A 27545-nucleotide genomic window follows, 5' to 3' on the forward strand; every position below is an offset into this window, starting at 1 on the left:
CAGCAGGTGGCACTCTTAGACCAAATATTGCTTTGTTCATCTACATTCAAGAACTTATTTCTCTGTACAGGTCAAAGGTCATAACATATGAACAAAAATATTTATCATAATATTAAAAACAGTGCTCACCAGTCATATCATGTCCTTTGCTAAACTAAAACAAATGGTTCATTAGCACTCGTGAAGCCTCACTGCCCAAAACTGCTTATGGTCTCTCTGTACTGATGCTCCTTACACCAACACTAAGGCCTCATTGTGCAGATCCTTGCTTTAATGGACACCTCATGGACACGTGACATGCAGTTAGTGAGTGATGTACTTAATCAGATTCTATGTTGTTGTTGATATTTACTATACACAATGGCTGCCATTGGCCACTGAGGTTTCAGCAGCTATACAAGGCCCAATCATAAAGAAATATTTACAGGGGCACTTCCTAAGTACATGAGACATTTCAAAATGATAGCTGCTAGTTGAACATATAACAAAATCATACATTCATTTTTACCTTGTTTGGCCTAAATGGTTCATGTGTCCTAAGGCCTCATTGACCTCTCAGACTGGCCAAAGGTCCCAATTAGGCCCATTCGTGTTAGGACCATGCCATTGCCGCTTGCGGCTATATTTCAATTATGTACATGTGGACCAGGACTTATTATTCAGAATTGCATTGTAGATATCTGAAATTACATTCGTACTAGTAAAAATATAAATGCAGATATCTCTAATTGGAGTTTTTATTAGTAAAAATTTAATTTTGGATATGAGAGGGAGAAATTTAATGTAAGTGAATGGAGAATTATGACGAGTCAGAATTGCATTAAAGATACGTCCTTCTGGCAATGTGACTAGTCAGATTTTCATTATTGATATGTAGGGCTGTATTCTTTCTAGTAAAAATGTTGTAGTTGTAGTAAAAACTACATTTGAGAAATCTTGAATTAGATTTCTTACCAGTAAAAATGGACTATTGCTGGCGTCATTGTAGGCTAAAACAACTTGCCATACCCCAGTAACCAGTAGAAACACTGGTGAACTCCCCAGATTCAGTGTTGTGTTTAGTGGCAGTGTTTACAGTAAAATGACAATTTCATCATTATTCCTATTCAATAAATCAATTTTTTCTTCCTCTTCCATCGTCTCCCTGTGATTTCAGAGTGCTGAGGAAAAAACTGCATCCGACGCAGTGTGAAGGTTCCGCTGCATTAAAAATCGCATCCGTTTTTATATATGTGAAAAATTGTACTCAGTGTAAAAAGGCCTTGTTGCAGCCTTTTTGCAATACTGCAAGGTGCAGGGCAGGAAAGCATTTCCAACACATGCAATAAAGTTTTTGAGGCTTCAAAAAAATTATATTCCATGTTTATTGTTCATTCATATGGAGGGGACATGGGTAAAAAAAAAATTTATTTGAGTGAACGATTTACAATTCGTTCACACATTTTAGTTAATTCGAGTGAACGAATTGCAATTTGTGCGCACGAATTAGCTAATTCGAGTGAACAAATTAGTTATTTGTGCACACGATTTAGTTAATTCGAGTGAACGAATTAGTTATTCGTGAGCACGAATAAGGTACTGATGACTGCAGTCACTGCACATGAAGTAAAATGACCTTATTTAGTCCGTAAAGACAAAGATATCAGTTCAGTGTTGATCACACTGTGTACATATGGATTATTAAGCCAGTGTACGGAAGTGTTGAAGTAAACGGCGTGCATCCTCTTTTCAGATGAGCACTAGAAGCTCATAGCTGTCATTTAAACACAAAAACTGAAACAACCTTCAAATAAACAACAAATTAACCAATTAAGAAATAAATGTTTAAATAAACAAGGAATATTACATGTATGGAACTAAATTAATAAAATAAACTTAAAATACATTAAAACATTTAAAATAAAAATAAATAAAAACAAATATGAATGTAACTAAATTAATAAATTAAGAACAATATATACATATAGGAACGAAATAAATCATTTGTTTAAAAATAGTCTGCTTATTCAGGACTCCTATATATATATTACTCCGCGTGGGTTTCCTCCGGGTGCTCCGGTTTCCTCCCACAGTCCAAAAACACACGTTGCAGGTGGATTGGCGACTCGAAAGTGTCCGTAGGTATGAGTGTGTGAGTGAATGTGTGTGTGTCTGTGTTGCCCTGTGAAGGACTGGCGTCCCCTCCAGGGTGTACTCCCGCCTTGCGCCCGATGATTCCAGGTAGGCTCTGGACCCCCCCGCGACCCTAAATTGGATAAGCGGTTACAGATAATGGATGGATGGATGGATATATATATATATATATATATATATATATATATATATATATATATATATATATATATATTACACTCTGAGAATAACTAGTTACTGTTATTGTTAATCTTATATTAAATTATCTAATGTGATCTGCTCCTTTGTCTGAGGAAGCGCCGCTGAGCTGTCCGTCTCAAATCATCCATCTTAACCTCAAAAATACGGGATAAAACGCGTCACGTATCGATCCAAAACACAACGCAAATTTTAGAGTCCGGAATTATGTAAAATATCTATGGCTCCTAAGTTATAAACAGGACAATTGTGTGAAATGTAAAACTCTGGAATTCGATCCAGTGCAAATAATTAATCAATTTTGGTGTCTTGTGTTTAAATGACAGCTATGAGCTTCTAGTGCTCAGCTGAAAAGATGATGCACGACGTTTAATTCAACACTTCTGTACACTTGCTTAATAATCCATATGTACACAGTGTGATCAACACTTAACTCATATCTTTTGTATTTACGGACTAAATAAGGTCATTTTACTTCATGTGCAGTGACTGCAGTCATCAGTACCACGGCTCGCACATTATAAGAGTTTTGGCAAAAGGCAGCTGGCTTCTACAGAGCCCCCAGAGAATCAATTCCTTATTCGTGCGCACAAATAACTAATTTGTTCACTCGAATTAGCTAAAACGTGCGCACGAATTACTATTTCGTTCACTCAAAGTAGCTAAATCGTGCGTACGAATAACTAATTTGTTCACACGAATTAGCTAAATCGTGCACATGAATAACTATTTCGTTCACTCGAATTTGCTAAATCGTGCGCACAAATTGCAATTCATTCACTCGAATTAGCTAAAACGTGTGAACGAATTGTAAATCGTTCACTCAAATTATTTTTTATTTTACCCATGTCCCCTCCAGGGCTCCGTACTTTCAGGCTCCAAGAAAACAGTCTTTCCAGTTACAATGCCTGTCTAAAAAACACAACCAAAGCTAACCAAAAATGGGCGGTTGCAAAGCTGTACTGCTCCTACCCTGCTTCCCTATGCTGATACCCAAACTGCCATTAGGTTTTGTCAGCCATTACATGTTGTTCCACCCTCGAGTAAGTGACCGGTATGCCCTCTACAGATGGTGACAATAATTGCAGGTATTCAGTAAAGGGAAGCCATGGCGGAATCAGCATAACAATTGATAAAAACATCTACAAGTTACTAACCTCAATTAGAGCTTTATCTTTTAAATCATCATTTATTTCACTGTACACCTGTACACAATAAATAAATAATATAAATAAATAATTCATGCACCAAAATAGTTATTGGCTCAAACAGGCTTTAAGGCTAGACAAGTGAGAAGACTGTAACAACAAAACAGCCATGTGCTCATTAGGCAGAAGTCACAAAGCATGACAGTTATACTGCAAGTAATTATAGCTTATCAAGAAAAATCTGCCTCAGTGTAGCCATCATCACGTACTTCTCATTTTAAGCTTTTTTATTCCCCCTTTTTGTACACTTTGTTTGCTTTAAGTTTCAACATGTAATGCAGATAAATTATCTCACAATCAAGTGAGAGACTTTCTCACATGAAATCTTTTAAAATAATTAAATCTCTACAGAAATAGTTTGAATATTTTTTGTAATGTCCTTTAGTTTCATAATGAGTAATAGTTCTATTAGATTTAAGAAGCATTTTTTCCACTTCAATGGTTAAAATACCTTCTCAGTCATAGTGTATTTTAACAGTGTATTGTGTTATAAAGGCTGATCAGAAAAAAGGAAAGAAGATGACAGAGAGAGAAAAGAAAAGGAAGGCTTTGGCTGAAAGACGCAAGCCTTTGAACATTGACCATCTGAATGAGGACAAGCTAAGGTCTGTGGAATTTTATTTTCAATTTATTACAACTCTGACACCAGGACAGTCAGAATTATTTGTAAAATGTAATAAAAATAAAAATCTGTGGTTGGTTAATGCTATGGAAATTTTATTTGCAATAGTATTGCTCACCAATTTGAAACAAGTTTGTAAATATAAAGAAACACTGGGACAGAAGTGTGCTATATCACCTTTATTTTAATTAGGGTTCTGAGCACTACAGTGGAAGGAAACCTATTGTAATTGTTCAGATTTGTATTATTATTCTTCCGCAAAAAACTCTGCCTTAAAACAAATCACACAGCCCAACCGTAAGGCCTACAGGCTTGACACTTGGTCAACAGATACTAAGCACTCCAGCTACCCAGGCACAAAAAATTAGCCTAATCGGCTTCAAGGGGGTGCTGCAGCAAAAGAAAATACATTCATTAAAGTATTTTCCACCCCGTGTGGTGTAGAGATTCATTTTTTTTCCTACATAATCCTTGGGTCCAAATGAATCAAAAAGGTTGATACAACCACTAAGCTCAGCCCCTTTAGATTTCTTGCTAATTTGCCTATTTCAAAAAAACTTATTTTTGCAAACTAGTCCCTGGATTTTAATCTGATCCCCATGATCTTGGTGTCAAAACGTTCGCAGGAGTATGCCAGTCAATAATTGTTGAAAAAATCGTGAAATTTAGAAATAAGATGGCCGAGATGTGCAAATAAGCCTGTACCGTGAATGGCATGTTTTACTTTAACCCCTGTAATTCCTGTATACTTTACTCAAATCAAATGAACTTTCAGACTTTGCTTTAATATATGATTCTGAGGTAACATGCATATGCTGGTGCATGAAATATAAGGGGCACTCTAATAGCTAAATATGTCTTTTTGGCAATATCTCAACATCTACTAAGCGTATTAAATTGATGTTTGGCCTGCTTGTCCTGTGAGCAAGTCTACAGTTGGGGAATTAAGGACAGCTTGATATGGGAAAAATTATTTATGTTATTGGCCAATCAAATTTCAGTAGGTGTTTGACAGGTTTTAGACAGGCTTTAACAGTGCCCAATCATCATGAAATTTTAATGGTATGTCCATGGAAACACTTTGTACATATTTCGCATTGATAGCCACAAGGGGGCACAATTCATGTTTTTAACCTGAAAATTTGAAATATCTCAGTGAAAATCGAACATAGCAACATGATATTAGATTTATAATATACTCTCTCTATTGTCTCACAACATTGCAATTGCAACTATTTTTTTTAAAAAAAGTATAGTTTTTCCTCAAGGGGGCATTTCTAACAAGTCCCTTGGATTTTCATCCTGTCAACAAACAGTTGGTCTCATTGCAATCTGTATTGCCTGTGGGTAAATAATTATCAAAAATTTAGAAATTTGGACACGCTGTTGCTGCAATGTTTCAACAAAAATTAGTGGGCAGAGCTCAATGCACTCTTTGAGCTATTACTCATTCAAACTTGACCCAAATAATATCGAAATGGTTACACATGCGCATGGCATTACTCTGACAAAGTGTGCAAAATATAATCAAAATGCACATACAGGGGGTGCTACAATTAGAAAAATTTAATTTATTATAGGACCACCTAAGGATGCAGTATCAACAAAATGTAATGATCTTTTCTGAAGCCCATATGATAGATTCATTCATTCATTCATTCATTATCTGTAACCCCTTATCCAATTCTGGGTCGCGGTGGGTTTATTCATTCATTATCTGTAACCGCTTATCCAATTCAGGGTCGCGGTGGGTCCAGAGCCTACCTGGAATCATTGGGCGCAAGGCGGGAATACACCCTGGAGGGGGCGCCAGTCCTTCACAGGGCAACACAGACACACACACTTTGTACAAATTGCATTACACCCAAGTTACATATGACCAAAAATATAAAGGAAAAATTAAAGCAGCAAATACTTACCAAATACCACAACAGTAGTAAATAAAAATAATAATTAAAATAGATATAAAAATGCTGCATTTATAATAATACCCAACAACACTGCAATGGCGTACAAGGTCTCATAGTAGCAAATGTAAGCAAAATTTACACTTAGACTGCGTGGAACTTGTAAATTGCCAGTTGCGGCTGTATTTACACTTTAAAATGGTTTGGAAGAAGAGGATAAAATACATATATGTAAAAAAATACACACACACACACACATATATATATATATGTCTCTAAAATCCTATTATATTATGCCTTCATGTCAATGGAATCTTCACAAGTGCAGCATGAGGCCTAGCCTTTCTCTGCCTGAAATAACCCTGAACTTCCCAGGTAAAGATGTTACATTAATGGCAGTAAGGTCTAAAATCCTAATAAAGATCCACATCCACACACATGCAAGTCACGCATGCAGTGGGCAGTGAAGCATCCTTACTTGGTTTTTCTTACTCGGTTATCCTTATCTGGTTATCCTGAAAGCAAACTGAAACTTGGTGTCATCTGAACACAGCCCAAGTTTCCACTGTATTTAGGACCATTTAACATGAGCTTGGCGAATACTTTTTATGTGCATTCAATACTTTTTATGTGCATTGTGTTATCTTGTTTTTTAAGGGAGGATTTTACTCACATAAACCTTATTGTTTAAAGGGAGAAGGCCAAGGAGTTGTGGGACTGGATGTACACTCTTGAGTCTGAGAGGTTTGACCATATTGAGAAGCTGAAGAGGCAGAAATATGAGGTGAGGGTTGTGTAATGTTTTTCTGATTATCATCTATAAAAGCTTTGAACTCAGGCTGGTATCTGATTATTTTACATTCTAAAATCTTAGTCCATGAAACCCTGTTATTGCTAATGGAAACAAAATTGTGATGTTTTAAATGTCATACAAATTATTTCTTAATCATGGCTCAATAAGTTAGTCATGAATATTTGTGTTCATATACGCTCATGATGTTTAAGTTATTATGCTTTGAATTTGGATAACAACAAAAATTGTTAGTAATCATAAAACCATATTATACAACTTTGCCATGTTTATCAAAGCCAACAGAAGAAAAGAGAAACCATATCTTTAAGTGCTATATCTTTAAAATGTGCACCACAATGGTTTGGTAAATATTTTTAAGTAATAATTTTCCATTATCTTTTAATTCTTCAGAATTAAAGAGTTTGGTGTTGTTCCTGTCATAGCATAGCTGTGCTATGCTTGTGAGTGGCGGCATTGTGAATATAAATTAATTACATTTTCTAGTGACATCATAGAAAATATATATTTGGTTTAGTTTTTATGAAGAGACTATATCAAAATTAAAATATATGTTTGATACTGTATTAAACAGTATTTATATACTACAGCTGTTTATTGAAAATAAATTATTTTAAATTAATTATATTTCAGGGTATAAGAGCATTTAGTTATGACTACTGTTCAGTTAATAAGCAAATCAATTCTACACACCTAAAATAGTGTAATTGTTTCCCAGAACATACTATTTAAGAAAAAATACATTAAGAAATGCTTTATTTGTCATTATATCAACACAAAAATTCAAAGAGTCCTTTATAAAATGGATGTTTCCTTTGGACTTTCTTACTTGTGTAAAATGTATTAATTTTTATTACTGCTGCTGACACGTGTACATTTGCAGTGTTTTGTGTGGCAGTTTAGTGAAGATATAAATGCAGCTCTACTCTGATTCTCCCCAGATTAATACCCTATGTCAGGGAGTGGAGGAGCTCAGTAAATTGTGAGTAATGAAGGTCACATCTAGTGACAGTCTAGAAAGCAACATCTAGCAGCAAGATTTGGCAGCAAAGCATAGTATGAGTGCATGAGACCAAACCAGTCACCTGCTTAAGATCCAACAGATGACAATTATAATAGCAAAACAAATTTAGTTATATAGCCACCTAAGGGAGGTAAATTCCATGGTTTTTCTAACCTAAATTCTAAATGAACTGATGTGAGACAAATTTACCGTACAAAAAGTCACATATTCACTCAAATCCTGCTAACAAATAAACTCTTTCCAGTTCATAATACAACCAGATAGATAGATAGATAGATAGATAGATATCTGGTAAGTATGTGTGTATATATTTGTGCTTCACACAGCCTTGCTGAGTGTCACACTGCTAGTCCAGTTCCCTTCACAGGCAGCACACAAAAAGTTGACTGTGCTGTTGTAACTCTAGTCAGAAAGTCAGAGGTATTGTGAGTGTAACAATATTTGAGTCTTCCAAAAGAAGAGCAGAATCCCATGTGAGTGAGGTCACACAGATAAAGATAACATTCCGATTAAATTGGCTTATGTTGTTTTCAGGTTATCTCACTCCGCAACCGTATTGATGAGCTGCAGAAACAGTAAGTAGCTGTACCTCAAAAATACATAGACACACATACACACACACTGTTTCTGCACACAGTATGCTGAGTACAAATCCCAATTGACTGGGATATTACTTTGCAAAATTGTCTTTGGTTGAAATTTAATATGGCATTAAAATAAATACAAACCTAAATGTGATGAATGGTAACATTTTGGTTTAAAAAATGTCTGACATCTGATCTTTAAAATAATTGTTGGTCCTTGATGCCTCAGCATTTACATGTCCTGTGCTTTTAAAATATGTTGTAACACTAAAGAGCTATCATATTTAGGTATTATAACAAATATACCAAAAAAAAAAATCCTTTTTATTTTTTTTTTCATTTGCCATTTTTAGTGGCATCTAATTGTTGCTTCCTTCTTGACAAGGAGTAAGCACATATATAATTTTACACAAATATAGCACTTACCACAATTAGACAAAGTCAAGACAAATTTTAATTAACTTTTTCATTATATTTTAATATCAGACATATTCAGTTTTCAAAAGGCATATATATTAAAAATCCTTGTTAATTATAAAATTTTATTTTTGAAAACAATATGACTGAGAACAAAAACTTTTTGCCTTTTGTTAATGTTTAAAAAAATATTTTTATTTGAATCAATAGAAAATGGTGCAAATTTATACAATCGAATCAAATCTGTTTTACTGATAGTTAGGAATATTATTCCTTCTCATTTAACATAAGGACTTAGGAGATACAAGGTTTTTAGGAACATCAACACTATCATACTTTAAATATTTTGGTTCATGTCAATACGTATCAAAATGTATTTAGAACATAAAGTTTGTTAAACCGATTTAACGATCTGATGCATAAATGTTCTTGCTACATTTGGAGTAAGTATTATTTGTACAATGTAGTAAATTTTTGCTAACAATGAAAAAAATTCACAAATGTAAAAAAAATTCTTAAAGGTATAACGTAGTTCTAAATTACTTAAAATGCAGTAATATACTGTTCAGGGACTTCACAAATTAAATTACTTAAAAAATGTAAATTAATTAATTAAAATACTTTTTCCATAATATGATCTTCCAAATTTTTGTGTTTTGTCTTTGGTTCTTATAGCTCCAAAAAGGGTGCTGCCACTCGCCGTAGAAAGTAAACAGGTTGTGGAAAAGTCCATACCATTTGTCAAGCCATGCCTTGGTTCACTTTCCTGTACCAGGGCTGTGTTCTCTTGGCTTGTTTGAGTTCTGCTCCTGGTCTTCAGAACTAGACAAAGACACCATTTTGACAAAAAATTCTGCCCAGTATTTGCTGTAAGACAACACTCTTACAGCTGATCACTGTTAGGTTCTTATTCTGTTTGTTTGTAAATAAAATTCTGGCTGGACAGTTTTGTGTGTTCCTGTATGGTGTCATGATCAAATAAAACATGTTCTTACATTTGTTACATCTAACTTCTAGCATTCATAGAAATACCTCTACCACAGGCACAACAAAAAAAAACATTCTCCAAGGAATTGAATGCAAATGTGAACCAATAAAACATTTCTGACAGATTCTGACAGAGCAAATAGTTAAAGTAGTAAAACTTTATTACATTTTTTAGAATGCTGAACAGGTGAACTACAGGTTTCTCAGTTAAAATGTCTTGTTACAATATAAACAAAATTTATATTGTAACAAGACAATGATTCAATATAGAATACAGAGGCTGAATAGAAATAAATATTTATGTAAGTCCTCACATGAACCCAATCTAGAAAGGCTAGATATTGTGCATGTTATTATTAATACTAATTATTTAACTTTATCTCAATGTGCTCCTTGCTTTCTATATAGTGCTCTGTGCAAGCAGATTTGCAATGCAGTATTTTTAAAATATATTTGATCCATAGGTCTATGATAATCCTATATTAAAATTATTATACTTAATTTATAATAATAAAAAGACATCCTGAAATTAAGATTTTAAATGCTGAAAGATTCTTTTCTGAACAAATATATGCTCATTGTCAGGACTGGATGGACTGACGTAGGCGGATGCACATGCTATAACGTGTTGTGTTGTTTCTATTGAACAACGGATAACAAAACAGACATAGACAGACATGGATGACTTGACAGGATACCTGGACAAAAGGAGACCAAGATAGAGACTTGAACAGAGAGACCATATGGGGAGAGCTAAACAGGAGACTAAAGAAGCAAGGCAAGGGAACGAGTGACAGACAAGACAAAGTGAAGCGGGAAGGAGCAATAGACGAGACAGACAGATAGACTGGAGAGAGAGCGAAACGAATGTCCAACAAAGAAGGTCTGGGACAAAGAAACTTAAGTACACAACACAGACAAGGGACACCTGGAACAGATAACGAGGGGGCGAAGCAAAGGCGGGACTAGGGCAGAGACATGAACCAAAAATAAACAGAATCATGTGCAAGAGCACATGGCCTAGAAAACAGACATGACAGGACCAGGGCGGGACACCCATTCTTATTTGATGCAAGGAACACATTATTAAAAATCTGGGGAAATACAACTAAAGACTGGTAAAGTTGTGTAATGCAACAAAAAATTAATTAGGTTAATTAGCAACAGGTCAGTGACATGACTAAGTTTAAAAAAGAGCATCTCCAAGTGGCTAAATCTTTCTGAATAAAGATGGGAAGGGGTTCACAAAGACTGAACAGGGAAATAGTTAAACAAGAATTATATTTCTCAACATAAAATAGCAAAGAACCTGTATATTTCATCATCTACTATGTTACTGTAGTAAATTACTGTAGTAAATTACTGATAGTAATTTCTGAGAAAAAGTCAAGCACTCATGTAATTGTTAAAAAGCCATAATTTAAATAGAGATTTTACAGACAGGTAATCGTAGGTCCACTTGGCTAAAATTGATACAGTTTTCAATGACTGTCAAAATTGGGACCAAATTTGTGCTGCTCACTGGCCTCGGTACCGTTGTTATACTTTTTTGTGTGAGCTGTTTTGTACCTCTTTCTACTGCTCTGCTTTATTATTATTATTGTGTATTAGTTGCACTTTGGGTCCTTAAAGAGTGCTTTATAAACAGAATGTATTATTATTATTATTATTATTATTGTTAATAACTTTTCCATGTTATTCTAATTTATTGAGATTGACCTGGATATAATACCTCTTTAGTTGACCATATGCATTTTATTTCTGCCACATCATTAGCTCAATTTTTAAATCTCAGAGATGTCCCAGCTGACTATATATAAAAAGACTATTACAACATGATTAACTTACCTTGTGAAGAAGTGTATGACTTCGTCAGAAGCTGCAAGTCTTCTGAAACAGAAGCGCTGTCTCACTGATAAATCTTCCATTTGAGTCTGCAGGGACTCCACCACTTCACACAGCTCATCAGCCTGCTGGAGCGCTAGATTGAGTGCAGTGGTATAGGGGAAGGTTCAATAATCCTGGTCAGCAAGTTGATTCCCTTGTACTGGCTCCTCATTATCCAGAGGTTCATCAGGTGGTCGTTTTCTTCTTTGCCAAACGCTTGGTCTTGATACTGGGACAGTGTAGTTGTTCCACTGAAACAGAACAGGAAGAGCCCTCTTGCAAATTCATAGACATCAGCCAGTGTTTGAGAGGCAGTAATAACATGAAATGGCATCAGCATCTTACGGCTGACAGTGGCATATGCCAATGGCACTACATTTTTTTGCTTTTGTGATAATGGCATATGTCAAAGTCATTTGTTTTTGAGACATTGGCATATATTCCATTGTGGACATCTGCCACAACTACATATCTCTGCAGGCCGGAGGCCAGTAGGAGGGGTGTACGCAGCAAGTGGGCGGAAACCAGCAAGTGGGAAGGGCGTACGCAGCAAGTGGGCAGAAACCAGCAAGTGGGCAATCAATGTTTTGTGGGAAGGTGAATATAGGAAAAGCAGCCTTTGTGATTTGAAAAAAAGGGCATAGTTTCTCTTCAACAGAACTAGATACACTCTACAAGTTATATAGCTTAAAATATTAGGTTTCAGTGAAAAACAAAATACATAGCACTTCTGATATTTTAATTATATATATTTGGTAAACTGATTATGGGGTGAACTGCAAACTTATGAAATCCATTAGGTCTCTCATGTCTACAAACATTATTTTAATTTGATTAGAGAATTATAGGACTGTATTATTTGTTTTTTACTCAGCAGAGTATTGGATCATAATCAGTTTAAATGTGTAAATCCTTAAGTAAAATTATAAAAAATGGCCTATTATTCAAATAAATATTTAAAGCAGCTCCTTTCCATTAATGGACATGGGAGAAATGGTGCTAATAATTTGCAAGTAATCATAATATTCAGCAAACCTACCATGACCACTCAGTCATAGTGGGTGTATATGACAATATAGTCAGTGCATGTAGCTACAAGTTAGGCGAACTTAATAAGATGGAAATTCACTATAATGTAGTTATGGTATAATGTATTCCAAGATAGTGGTGCAACCTTTCAGGAAATTTGGCTCAACTTAAAACTAAGACTATAAATAGACATAGAAGTTCACTGTACTTCATCTAGTTCTTTTGCATGGTTTTAAATGATTCTTTATAGAAGTATGTCCTTGTTGTAGAGTATTATGTAGTACTCTTTTTGTTCAGATGATCACATATGCTTTGATTTGTCATCAGAACCAGGTCCTGGAACACCCTACTCACAATATTAGTTGAATCAAGTTTGTTTGAACAGGTAGAATAGGATCAGAATTGGATAACACTAGCTTAGACTGTCAGAAAGCCTCCCTTTCTTCTTACCTGGATTGTGCATGTGAATTTGTAGAAGGGCTATCATTCATTCATTCATTCATTGTCTGAAACTGACCAATTCAGGGTCACGGTGGGTCCAGTCCAGAGCCTAACCGGATTTAATGGGTGCAAGGCAGGAACACACACACACACACACACACTCTGTCTTACAGAGGCCCAAATCAACCCCTCCCTCTCACACTCCATCTCCACAAAGACAACAGAACACCAAGGACCACTTACAAAAACACTACAGCATGTACCCTAAAGTGTGGCTTTAGGTCATATGCTGATGCATTAGGCATCTTGCAGTGAAACAAATGTAAATAGCCACTTGCGGCTATATTTCTTTTTTTTTTCCAAAACAACTAGAATGTCACATTTAAAGTCTCATGGTGATTATCATATATTTTTAACATATGCTTGACTCGAATGAGCCCATTTATTTAATTATTTTTGACAGAACCTATATTTCACACTTGTCAAATACAATTTAACTTTTTAGAATGTTTTACATATAAATAATATGTTACCTGGTGTTTAAATCATTAAAAAAAAAAAAAAAAAACCAGAATGAACAGAAATTACATTCAAATTCAAAAGTAGGGAGAAGCATTAATTAGCACATTTACAGCTTTCAATATATCTAAAGCAGATTAAGCTTCACACTGAAAATGTAGGCTTTAAATAATTAATTTAAAATTGAATGTCTTTTGATTCAGGCATAAGCTGCTGATGTAGACCTAACCATAGGTGTGTTTAGCTCAAGCACTAAATTTAGCCCCATCAACCCTGAAAATTACCCCCGACCCTTATGGAGAGAACTCAAAATACTTTACAAATGCGTAAATCTTAATCCACAAATGAAACACAAGTCACAAATGAATACATCCCAATCTGTGTCTCACAATCTGCAATTTGTACAAAGACAGTTACATTCATAAATACATATTTTTGATTTTCATAGAAATATCATTTTTTTTATGCAAATATAAATACATTTGTATACATTTACATTGCAAATATTTGTAAAGTTGAAGTCTCAAATTTAAAATGTATTTGTAAATTGTCGAATCTACATTTGTGAATTGAGTCACTCACGAGTTTTCCATGACGTGCATTTGTTCATTTCCTCTCGCGGGTTTTTGGATTTTGAGACTTTCCTTTTGCATTTCACCCAATCCAAATAAAAAATGCAGCCTGATCCACAAATGTGGCCAGCAGGCTAACAAGCCACCGCTAGGTGGCACTGTTGTTTTAGGACATGTGGGGACAACTTAAATGGAGCCGCATTTGTGCAATATTTAAAGTGGAAGTTCGAACAAAATGCCGCCCAAGCCACTGAATTCAGCTTCATATCACAGACAGAGTGAGGGATCACTTGAAGGTGCCCTAAATTTAACGACGTTAAAGTTCAGCGGAACTTCCCTAATTGCGCTGCAGAATAGGGTTTTCAAATAAAATACTTTAAAATCATTCCGTATTTGGACACTAAAAACGGTGTTGCGTATTGGAATGATACGGAAAGCGATGTGTTTCGTATTTTTGCAACTGGACTGTTAAAACGGGTGATTTATTTCAGACAGACACCCTCAGACGGAGGGGGGTTACCCCACGGCTCCTAAAGAGAATATGCGCTTCTCATTGGTCATCACTGTTATTTAGCCAAACTGCAGCCAGAGTTATCTGTCTATCATTTACTGCGGCAGCCAATGGAGTCATAGTCCCGCCTACAGGGGGTTGTTTCGTGACAGGAACATGTCAGTTCTGAAACACTGGGGAAAACAACAGTGCCACCTAGCGGTGGCTTGTTCGACTGCTGGCCACATTTGTGGATCAGGCTGCATTTGTATTTTGATCGGGTGAAATGCGAAAGGAAAGTCCCAAAATCCAAAAACCCGTTAGAGGAAATGAATAAATGCACGACACGGAAAACTCGTGTGACTTTAAATTCAGGACTTTCATTCGTTCATTCATTATCTGTAACCGCTTATCCAGTTCAGGGTCGCTGTGGGTCCAGAGCCTACCTGGAATCATTGGGCACAAGGCGAGAATACACCCTGGAGGGGGCGTCGGTCCTTCACAGGGCAACACAGACACACACACACACACACACATTGTCTCCTGGACTAAAGCACTTGAAACACTGGAGGGTGGTTTGGTTGGATGTAGAGTTATATAAAATGTAAGTCATATACTAATTTGTCAAATTAATTTAATTTTGAAATAAGAATAATACATTTTTACATGTTTGGTATAACCTAAAGATATTAATATAATTTAATGTGTACAGTAGCTTATATTAAAAAGAGTTAGATCAAGTGGGCTTCACCCACACACAGATCTCTTTCAGGTAAATTTGTTGGCTTATGGAAAAGAAAAAGTGTTCCCCTTGATTCTTTGTGGTGTTGTACTAAAATTGGCAGGGAGGCAGAAAGATACCAATAACTGAAAAGTATGTAACAGACAAGACAGTGACTAATATTTATATTTGTTTTACTTTAGGATTTACATGTTCAAATCATTTGGCAAGGTGAGCAATTCCTAATGTAGCCTGAAGCCATTTACAGTAGGTTAACTGAATTAAATTAACATTTTCGGGTGATTGCATTTGGCTCTCTGCAATTCTGTGTATATTTTTCTCAAATTAAAATTACTACAGAAAACATTACACAGAGTATCACAGTCCTACAAAAGTCAGACCCAGAGGGCCCTGAACAGCATCCTTATTACCAGTATGGCTTCTGGTCAAATCTGTGTAAGGAGCTGGCTGTTCCAAAAACACTGTGCATAATTGCAAATGACTGAAAAATGCACATGTTCATTATTTAAAGGTACATGTAAAGTGTGTTTTTTATGATTTAAAGTGTCAATGGTCATATTATGCCATAGAAGACTGCATAGTTTTTATGAAAAATATATACATTCCAGGTTGGATATACAGGCTCTAAGAGTTAGAAGACAGTTATGGCTGCCTTTTAAAATGTAGTCAGGGACAACAGAGGAAATTGTTTAATTAATTAAAAAGTTTTTACCTTTTTGGCCAGCTCTGGCATATTTAGAGAATGTGTATTAAATGACTGTAACTACAGATAAAATCCATCATTATCATTAAATATTTACATTTGATGTTAAACACTGTGCTTAATATAGACACCGATTTCTGAGTTTGCATTTGGAGAGCAGGATACAGACAACACAGACATATTTGCCATCAAGGAGGTAAATCAGACATGTACATTTATATTTGGTAGCACAGTATCCCAAAACTTTGTGTATTTTATACATTATTCAAGATCATGAATGATATGTTAAATGTTTATTAATGTGCACTGATAACTCAATATATTTTTTGTCACACAATGGATGATAGTTAAAGAAAATACACACAGATTTTTGCGATTTACGGTTTCTCATTGAGAATTACATACCATAATATGTTGGCATAATATTATTTAAAATGATATAATACGGTAATATATGTATTTAAAAACCCATTCTCTCATATTCATTCATTATCTGTAACCACTTATCCAGTTCAGGGTCGAGGTGGGTCCAGAGCCTACCTGGAATCATTGGGCACAAGACAGGAACACACATTGGAGAGGGCGCCAGTCCTTCACAGGGCAACACACACACATTCACTTTTGAGTCACCAATCCACCTACCAACTTGGTTGCTTTTGGACCGTGGGAGGAAACAAGAGCACCCAGAGGAAACCCACGCAGACACAGGGAGAACACACTAAACTCCTCACAGACAGTCACTGTCGAACCCACAATCTCTAGGTCCCTGGAGCTGTGTGACTGCGACACTACCTGCTGTGCCACCATGCCGCCCTTTTTCTCATACACATCTTAGTAATAATGTAATGTAAAATAATATTTTTTCCTATGTTTTTGTGCCATTTTATAAATAACTTTCCCTCAGGGACTAATGTGAACTAGTGAACTAGAGACTAGTGAATTGTCTCTATCTATCCATGCATCTGCATATGGTTCAAGAAGAACAACCAGAGATTGATAAGGAGCAAATACAAGAATTTGTCCATATAAGTGACAGTTCCCCTAAAACAGTTAGTGACATATTCAATTGCTGTCCATTTTTGGTGTTTTCCAGTTAGCTATTGCATCTACTTATCTTTTTATCTTTCATTTTGGACAATACATAGAGCCCCGTGGAGGAACAAAGACTAACAGTATCTCCAGTTCCACTTGTGAGTGATAACTTTCAAATAGTCAAGTGTCAAATGAATAAAGCATCTAGTTGAAAATATATGTTTGCCAATTTGTTGTTATTAAAATTGTTGTGATTAATGTTTAGAGTACCAGAAAGCAGTCATAATCTTCAGAAAGCACAAATTCACTTGAACAAGTAAGCTATTTAGAAGTTGTCATATCATTTATGTATTATCTAATATGGGTATTTTTTATACTAATACTAATATATTTTTTAAGTAAGTGGAAATTCATCTGCTGTAAAAATTCCTCTTTATATTCAGTTTTAAGTTGTTCATTTCGAATATGACATATATTTTCGACTTATTGCCAATCCTTCAATAAAAAAACATGCTATTTTGTAGCCAAACTGCAGCCAGAGTTATCTGTCTATCATTTATTGCGGCAGCCAATGGAGTCATAGTCCTGCCTACAGGGGGTTGTTTCGCTAACAGAAGTAGCTTTAAAAGCCTGGAGTGGACAAACATGATCGGTAATGGCATTCATTGAGTCTACCCACATTGCAGCTTTGGTTTCATACGTCACAGTGTGAAAAGACAAAATTCACAAAGGAAAGCACCATTGCTCACGTGTGTAGGTTACTGTACATTCAGTAACTGCACAATAACTTGTAAGGTGGTTGTGCCAAATGAAAGTTGTTTGAAGGCTACAATGCAATTTTATAGTGGGGTTGCTCGACACTGCAGAAAGGAATTGCGACAAAGATTCATTGGAGCAGATGAAAGGAAAAAAATAAAGATTTAGAGACCAAGCTCCCAAGAGTTCTTTACTTGGAGAACCTTAGAAAACTGAGCAGTTAAATCATTGAGTCTGGAAACCGAGATGAGTGTCCAAGACCGTCTGTTCTGAAAACTCTATCATGGAGCTGTAGGAAAATTTATGGAAAATCCCTGCATCCCCAAATGATGGTCTGTGATGGATCTGTGGTGCTTTTACAAGCCATAGCACACACATTTTTCAACTGCAATCTTAACAACATTTTATCGACATACTATAGAATTGTCACAGGAAAAGCCACTATGCAAGATTGCTCAGTGACCATTCTTCTTCGCTGCCTGAGTCACCTAATGAAAAATGCAAAATCGCTATGCAAAAAACATTAGGTATTTTTGTTATGTATGGTTAATATCCAAGATAAGAATTAGGCCTAGTTTTGGTTCCCAAAGTATAACGAAGAGTGATTATCATTTAAAACTAAAATTTAGTCAAGTGTAGCCTTCTTATTTTTCTTGGAAACAAAGCCAAATTGTAGTGCTAAATATTTCAATTAGCTTTCAATATTTTAACATACCTTTTGATATTTATAAGTCTCCCAAAGCATTATTGCTTTGGTATGCATGTGATTGGCCTGTTTACATCAGCACACAACCTGCAAGAACTTGAGGATATCATCACAAGCATCACTGTTGTCATCTCCAGTCCATGTAGTGGCCAAAATGTGGAAAAACATTTCCAGAATATACAGACAATGCTTGGCACTCCTCGGTGAATCAACTTTTGTGGATGCCCAAATCAAATCTGAGGCTGAGGTAAAAAGTTTAATCCAGTATATACTAAAAATAGTACAGGCACATATGCATGCAAATAAACATGAACTAAACACTATGGGTTTTTTTTTGTTTTGTTTGGGTGTTTTTAATTATTTACTTGTATGCAACAGCAAAAAAAAAAATTAAATGCTAGGTTGACCTTGGTGGATCACTATTTGCACTATTTGATGAACATTTGGAAGCATTTATCCAGAAGGCATCACTTGACCTGACTGGGGAAGCCAATCCTTGCTACTCTGTGTCTTTCATGAATACACTGGCAGTCAATTTGCTGCCTCATGTTGCGCTGTGGGAGATATATATATATATATATATATATATATATATATATATATATATATATATATATATATTTATATATATTTTTTTTTATGGCCCCAGATATATATCTGGGCGGACTGCTGGTGATTAAAAAGAATTTTAGACAAAATGCCGCACTTTAGCACTTTTCCATTCACAGTCCAATTTACATTTTTTCCTTCATTAGGTTCTTTTGTTATACTTTATAAATAAGTTTAGTAAATAATTTTAATTCAGCACAGTGTCAACATTTTTAGCATAATCATTTTATATCAGGCATACTCATTATTATATCTTTCATACTTTTTGGTAATATTAGTTTGTTTTCCAGAATTTCTCTGAATTTAAAATCTGTTTGAGGAGATTAAAAATTAGTTATATCCTGTACACAGGACAGTAATCTGAGTGGTCCGATGGTGGACCAGCTGTGGTCTACAGTCAGTGGTGTTCCAGCCAGTGGACCGATATATGCTCGCTGTCTGGGTCCTGCTCCACGGTTTTGCTGTTTCGGATCACTTAAGATGGAAATGCCTCCAAACTCTGGAGACGTCTAACTGCATTACTGAAAGTGCTACCAAACTAAACATCTCGAGTTACAAATGAGTTTCTCTGGTAATTCAACCAGCAAATTAAAAACTTACAGACAAGTTAAACTTACACATACAAACAACTGTCGTTTTTCCCCCTCACACCGATCCACCTTAAAAAATGCGGAGCTTAGAACTGCGTGTCCCCACATTTAAGAGCGCCTCAAACAAAATACACGATTTTACATAAAAATTGTTGTACCTATTAAGAAAAGTCTTTTTTATTATGTGTAAGTTACTATTAGTTTTTAACTAACTAAATTGACCCCAGTTCCAACCCTAGGCTTGCAGCAATACACGTACCTATTTTCACACTGTAATATACCATAGAAAGTGATGTTTATTGTACTATGATCATTTGTTTATTACCACTATTGAAAAAAATGCAACCCAAGGGATTGCCTATAAGACATGGATGGCATCTGGTGTCAGACACAGCAGAGAACGTGAAAATGGAAGTGGAGACTGATGACCAAAATTAAATTAGTAATGGTATTTATTACGTTGAATATTACAAAATCAAACAATCGTTTGTGACTTTTCAAGCACAAGCAACCCCTCTTTTCTCAGTCTTTTGAGTCATTGTAACTGATTACAATCTTAGTCACAACATACAAGTAACTCTTCTGCTCTTAAAACATGTTACATTAAAAATACTCATGAAGCCAATTTAGGTACTTTAGCAGTATCTCAAAACAGGAATTGCTTTATAGTTACATTTAACCCACATCCATTGACCTTGTTTTCCCATAAGTGTCTTTTATTTATTAAGGTTTTTAACTGATTGAAATATGTACAGATATGGACAAAATTCAGCAAAATCCACCAGTTTGGATAATTCAGTAATTTAAAATGTAAGTAGATTGTCTGATTGTTTTACTCTGGTGCCAAAAAAAATCTGATTTGTATTGGCTTTAAATTCAGAAACAATTTTTGATCATTTTCTTTTGGACTTTGGAAGCTGTTGGATTTTGGTGACAACAAGTGTTCAGATATGGACTAAACTTACAGTAATTATATATAATAGTTTGTATTTATGTTTTATTAGTCTAAACTAAACACACAGTCCCACTAATAACTTGAAGTCTCCTCTTGATAGTGGAATTAAATGATTGTTGATAGAAATAGGTTTTGGCAGGGTTGCTCTTAGAATTATACTTGTTTTTGCCTTTGCTAAGGCTGTGGGATTAATAAAATCAAGCCACTGGGGCCTAGCCACACCCATCCCAACAGCTTTCAAGCATTTTCAAACACAGCAGAATGAACTTTTCTCAATACACAGCAGCCAGTAAACTGAATTTTTGCATTAAAAAGTTCATACAAATTATATAATTAATTGCTAAATGTGTAGATATTGCTGATGCTTATTTCTTCATTAGCTATTTCTCTCCATCCAGTTCACTAGAATGGTCATGTAAAACAGTGCAATTAAAAAATATTATTTGACTGTTTCCAAATGTATGATGTAAATGTGGTGGGGAGAAGTGTGTGAATATATATTTTTATCTATGTTTTGGCTAGTTAAAATAATATTCTGGACAAAAAGCTTCTACAGGTGCTGATCAGAAAAATTAGAATATCATGAAAAAATTAATTCCATTCAAAAAGTAAAACTTGTATATTATACTCTTTCATTACACACAGACTGATATATTTCAATTGTTTATTTCTTTTAATTTGATGATTATTACTGACAACTAATGACAACTCTGTATCTCAGAAAATTTGAATATTGCTTAAGAACAATATAAAAAGGATTTTTATAAATGCTGGCCAACTGAAGAGTATGAACATGAAAGCTTCAGAAAACACAGCAGATGACATGGCACCCCAAACCATCACTGATTGTGGAAAGATTACCCTGGAACTCAAGCAACGTGGATTATGTGCCTCTCCTCCTCTGACTTTCCAAGGAAATGCAAAATTTACTTTTATCAGAGAACATAACTTTGGACAACTCAGCAGCAGTCCAGTCCTTTTTTGTCTTTAGCCCAGGCGAGACACTGATACAAGGAATGCCACAGATGAAACCCATGTCTTGTGTGGTGGTTCTTGAAGCACTGACTCCAGCTGCAGTCCAGTTTTTGTGAATCTCCCTGACATTTTTGCATAGGTTTTGTTTCACAACCCTTTCCAGGGTATGGCTATCACTATTGATTGTACAATTTTTTTCTACCACATTTTTTCCCTTCGCCTCTCTATTAATGTGCTTGGACACAGAAGTCTGTGAACAGCCAGCCTCTTTACAATAACCTTTTGTGTCTTGCCCTGCTTGTTTAAGATGTCAATGGTTTTCTTTTGGACAACTGTCAAGTTAGCAGTCTTCCCCATGATTGTGTAGCCTACATAACTAGACTGAAAGACCATTTAAAGGTCTTTGCAGGTGTTTTGAGTTAATTAGCTGATTAGAGTGTAGCACCAAATGTCTTCAATATTGAACCTTTTCACAGTATTCACATTTTCTGAGACCAGCACTTATGCATGACCGCGAATATTTAACATGCTTCATTAACATGAGATTTTTAGACTTCTAAGTCAATTTAATGGAGAGACAGCACAGATGTAGGGAAATAATATGAACATCTGCAATGCTACTCTTTAGCAGTTATGTTTGTATCAACTTTTTAATGCTACAATTCAGTTTACCAAAGCACCCCTCTAGTTGTAAAAAGGCCTTAACATACACTTTATTAAAATACTTGTGTACTGTTTTATGGGAATAATATGCTTTTGAACAGTGGCTTGACAATCAACTTTGTACATACATTTTCAGTGCATATTTTAATTTCATCTTATTATAAACCCAGGCAAGTGGAGAATGAGTAGAGGCTGTGATGTCTGACTAGAAGCCCCAAGCACCAGTCATGCAGCTACCCAAAGAAAACAGCTGTTTGCGATAGATAGAGTTCTAGAAACCCTCCCTCTGACTTTTCCTCAGAACTGTCATTTTTATAAATTACATTTTTTAAACCATTCTCATCAATCATGAACTCATCTGTGTGATTTCCTCTGCATTTCAAAGATGTAATTCTATTTTCTGCTAGCAGGTGTCACAAATGTCCGCTCCTCTATTATTCAGATACGTGCACGATTATAAACACACTAAAACAGATAAACTCAGCAGCCGTCCCCAGCCTGACATAACTGAGCAAGTAACGGCTGTGACAGAAATCCACCGAAGCAACAGAGATCTTTAATTCCTGTGAGAAAATTCATTCCGCCATGTTAGAAAAGGCTTGAAAGCTGGCAGGGTGGGCGTGGCTAGGTCCCAGAGGAGGTTTAAGAGCACCAAATCATGGACAAATGGAGATTCAAGGTGAACGCCTTCCTCTAAGACCCTCCCACGCGTGAAATGTTTTCAGAACTCAGAAGCAAATAAAATAAAATAAAATAAAATAAAAAACAACACCCAAACAAACAAACATCAATATATACAATAACTACAAAGATTAAAAAGGTAACCAAGTATATTTTAAAAATATAGCCGCAAGCGGCAATTAACGGGGTTCTCGCTTAACAGGCCTGTTTGGAAGCAATAGGCCTACATCGCTGACATGCTACCTTTAAAAGCATTTCTATAAGTAGAATCTGAAATTTGAACCCATTTGAGTAAAGTATGAAGGAGTTAGAGATGTTCAAGTAAAACCTGTGATAAGCTGAAGAGGTTCATTTGCATATGGCAGCCATCTTGAATCAAAATGTCAACAATCGTTCTATAATTACCTAGGGTCAGACTCATGTGAACGTTTTGGCACCAAGCTCAAGGGAATTGGTCAAAAATTCAAAGACTTATTGACAAAAGTATATTTTGCAAATTATGCAAATTAGCTCAACATCTAAGTGGGCTGAGCTAAATGATCCAATAGCAAATTAGTTTGTCTAAAGCCAAGGAATAAGGGGAAAAAAAGATTTAATCTATAGGCCTTATGGTGTAGGAGATATAGACCGCAATGCTTTTCCCTTTGCTATAGCGCCACCATCTGGCCAAAGAGTGTCATTTTCCTTGGCTGAGTCATTTCACACCTGCTGGATGTTGCTGCCAAGGGAGGTGTTTCTGGGCCTTATGGTCTTTGCTCCACATAGCATTCATAGTGGCACTACAGAGCCACTGTAGTTCAACAGCACAACGTATAGTTTTAGACTGCCATCTGCTGGTGAGAAATAACTACTTTCACATATATTTAGCTCTGCCATGAATGCACATATAGAAACATTTGAGTGTGTACTCCTATGTGGATATTTACCTAACATGGACATATGTGGTATTAGCTGAATCCCAAGGATCCGAACTTTAATACTGATCAAAAATTGTTGCCTTGCGCCCAATGATTCCAGGTAGGCTCTGGACCCACTGCGACCCTGAACTGGATAAGCGGTTACAGATAATGAATGAATGAATGAAAGAAAGAATTGTTGCACTTTTAATACTATGTAGCTTACAGGCCCCTCACAATAAGAGAGATATAGCATGTATTCCACAAGTCAAATATATGCTATATTTGTACACTAATATACACCTATAACTCAAAAACGCTTTCCCAAAAAATTTTAAAACTTCACATGCTTGATCAGACTGAGGAGCAGATGTCATAATTAAGTTGGTGTGCTACTGCATTCCTAGATGGCGCTATAACATAAAAAAGCCAATTAAATCAGTTTTCGTCCAATTGTAGCGCCCCCTTTTGGTAAATTTTGATCATATTGTACATACGTCTTCAGGGTAGGACCATACATAAGTCTGTCACGGTTGGTCTTGATTAGACTTAATTTGTTTGAGTTATAGCTAAAAGAATGTTTAAAGCTCCAAACGCTTCAATTAATTGTTTTATTACAACAAAAGTTTGTCCAAATGTTGAACTTTTTTTCATAATTATTTACCTACAGACTCTGCAGATTCCAACAAGGCCAATTGTTTGGGAATATCGCAAAATTCCACGGACTAGTTCGAAAAGCTTCAATTTTGAACAATTTAAAATTGAGAAAAAACGAAGCATTTTTTGACAACATTTGCAATTGCAAAGTTGTTAGGCCCTTTGCAGAATATAAAATGAAGCAAACTGTGTGTCAATATGCTTAATTTTCACAGAGATATATAATATTTTCTTGATATAGCGCCCCCTAGTGGCTATCATTATGACAATTTTTCTGCTCTTAGGGAGGCCTCCCAGGGACATACCAGTCAAATCCCATGATAATTGGACCTTATTAAGGTTGTCAAACAGCTGATGACAGCTGATTGGTCGATGACAATCACAATTTTGCTCGAATCGAGTTGTCCTTAATTTTCCCTCTACAGCCTTGCCCATAAAAGCAGCATGCCAAGCGGCGTTCCGATCCACCTTACGGATGCTGAGATATAAACTTGAAGCATTTACAGCGCCCCCTATATGAATATTGGCTTCTCCTTTGACAAGCTACCTCAGAATCATTTCTGGAAGTTGAATATGAAATGTAAACACACTTGAGTAAAGCATGAATTTGTTATAGATTTTTAAGTAAAACATAAAATAAGCCGAAAAGGTTCATTTGCATATGGCGGCCATCTTAAATCGAAATTTTAAAGTTTTTTTGATAATTATTAAGCTACAGGCTCCAGCGAACATTTTGACACCAAGCTCAAGAAAATTGGACAAAAATCCACGGAGGAGTACACAAAAGTAGGTTTTGCAAATTATGCAAAATAGCAAAAAATCTAAGTAGGCGGAGCTTAGTGGTTGTATGTACCTTTTTGATTTGGCAGGACCCAAGGAATCAAGGAAAAAAAAGATTTCGTCTCTCTGCCACACGGGGTGGAAGATCTTTTAATGAAAGCGTTTTCCTTCGCTGTAGCGCCCCCTTGAGGCCAATTGGGCTGATATTTTGTGCCTGAGTAGCGAGACCGACTACTACCTATTGACCAAGTCTCAAGTGTCTAGGCCTTACGGTTTGGGCTGTGCGATTCGTTTTATGGCAGAAAAAGAAAAAGAATAATAAATATAGCCGCAAGCGGCAATTAACGGGGTTCTCGTTTAACAGGCCTGTTTGGAAGCAATAGGCCTACATTGCTGACATGCTACCTTTAAAAGCATTTCTATAAGTAGAATCTGAAATTTGAACCCATTTGAGTAAAGTATGAAGGAGTTAGAGATGTTCCAGTAAAACCTGGGATAAGCCGAAGAGGTTCATTTGCATATGGCGGCCATCTTGAATCAAAATGTCAACATTCGTTCTATAATTACCTAGGGTCAGAGTCATGTGAAAGTTTTGGCACCAAGCTCAAGGGAATTGGTCAAAAATTCAAAGACTTATTGACAAAAGTATATTTTGCAAATTATGCAAATTAGCTCAAAATCTAAGTGGGCTGAGCTAAATGATCCAATAGCAAATTAGTTTGTCTAAAGCCAAGGAATAAGACAAATAAAAGATTTCATCTATAGGCCTTATGGTGTAGGAGATATAGACCTCAATGCTTTTCCCTTTGCTATAGCGCCACCATCTGGCCAAAGAGTGTCATTTTCCTTGGCTGAGTCATTTCACACCTGCTGGATGTTGCTGCCAAGGGAGGTGTTTCTGAGCCTTATGGTCTTTGCTCCACATTGCATTTTGCATAATGTCTCAGAGCCACTGTAGTTCAACAGCACAATGTAAATTAGACTGCCATCTGCTGGTGAGAAATAACTACTTTCACATATATTTAGCTCTGCCATGAATGCACATATAGAAACATTTGAGCGTGTAATCCTATGTGGATATTTACCTAACATGGACATATGTGGTATTAGCTGAATCCTAAGGATCCGAACTTTAATACTGTTCAAAAAATTGTTGCCTTGCACCCAATGATTCCAGGTAGGCTCTGGACCCACCGCGACCCTGAACTGGATAAGGGCTACAGATAATGAATGAATGAATGAATGAAAAAATTGTTGCACTTTTATTACTATGTAGCTTACAGGCCCCTCACAATAAGAGAGATATAGCATGTATTCCACAAGTCAAATATATGCTATATTTGTACACTAATATACACCTATAACTCAAAAACGCTTTCCCAAAAAATTTTAAAACTTCACATGCTTGATCAGACTGAGGAGCAGATGTCATAATTAAGTTGGTGTGCCACTGCATTCCTAGATGGCGCTATAACATAAAAAAGCCAATTAAATCAGTTTTTGTCCAATTGTAGCGCCCCCTTTTGGTAAATTTTGATCATATTGTACATACGTCTTCAGGGTAGGACCATACATACGTCTGTCACGGTTGGTCTTGATTAGACTTAATTTGTTTGAGTTATAGCTAAAAGAATGTTTAAAGCTCCACACGCTTCAATTAATTGTTTTATTACAACAAAAGTTTGTCCAAATGTTGAACTTTTTTTCATAATTATTTACCTACAGACTCTGCAGATTCCAACAAGGCCAATTGTTTGGGAATATCGCAAAATTCCACGGACTAGTTCGAAAAGCTTCAATTTTGAACAATTTAAAATTGAGAAAAAACGAAGCATTTTTTGACAACATTTGCAATTACAAAGTTGTTAGGCCCTTTGCAGTATATAAAATGAAGCAAACTGTGTGTCAATATGCTTAATTTTCACAGAGATATATAATATTTTCTTGATATAGCGCCCCCTAGTGGCTATC

General features: G+C 35.7%; 1 protein-coding gene across 1 annotated transcript in view; it reads left to right on the forward strand.

The window, feature by feature from the left end:
- The window catches only part of LOC136676208 (troponin T, fast skeletal muscle isoforms-like), a 45234-nt gene extending 34947 nt beyond the window's left edge, over positions 1 to 10287 (forward strand). The window contains exons 9-12 of the mRNA XM_066653050.1: positions 4035 to 4144; positions 6762 to 6852; positions 8438 to 8478; positions 9580 to 10287. Coding sequence (XP_066509147.1) covers positions 4035 to 4144; positions 6762 to 6852; positions 8438 to 8478; positions 9580 to 9616 — 279 coding nt within the window. The 3' untranslated portion in view covers positions 9617 to 10287. The remainder of the gene's footprint in view (positions 1 to 4034; positions 4145 to 6761; positions 6853 to 8437; positions 8479 to 9579) is intronic.
- The last annotated feature ends 17258 nt before the right edge of the window (positions 10288 to 27545 follow it).

The sequence above is a fragment of the Hoplias malabaricus genome, chromosome X2, assembly GCF_029633855.1.
Source record: "Hoplias malabaricus isolate fHopMal1 chromosome X2, fHopMal1.hap1, whole genome shotgun sequence".
In the NCBI taxonomy this organism is placed as follows: domain Eukaryota; kingdom Metazoa; phylum Chordata; class Actinopteri; order Characiformes; family Erythrinidae; genus Hoplias; species Hoplias malabaricus.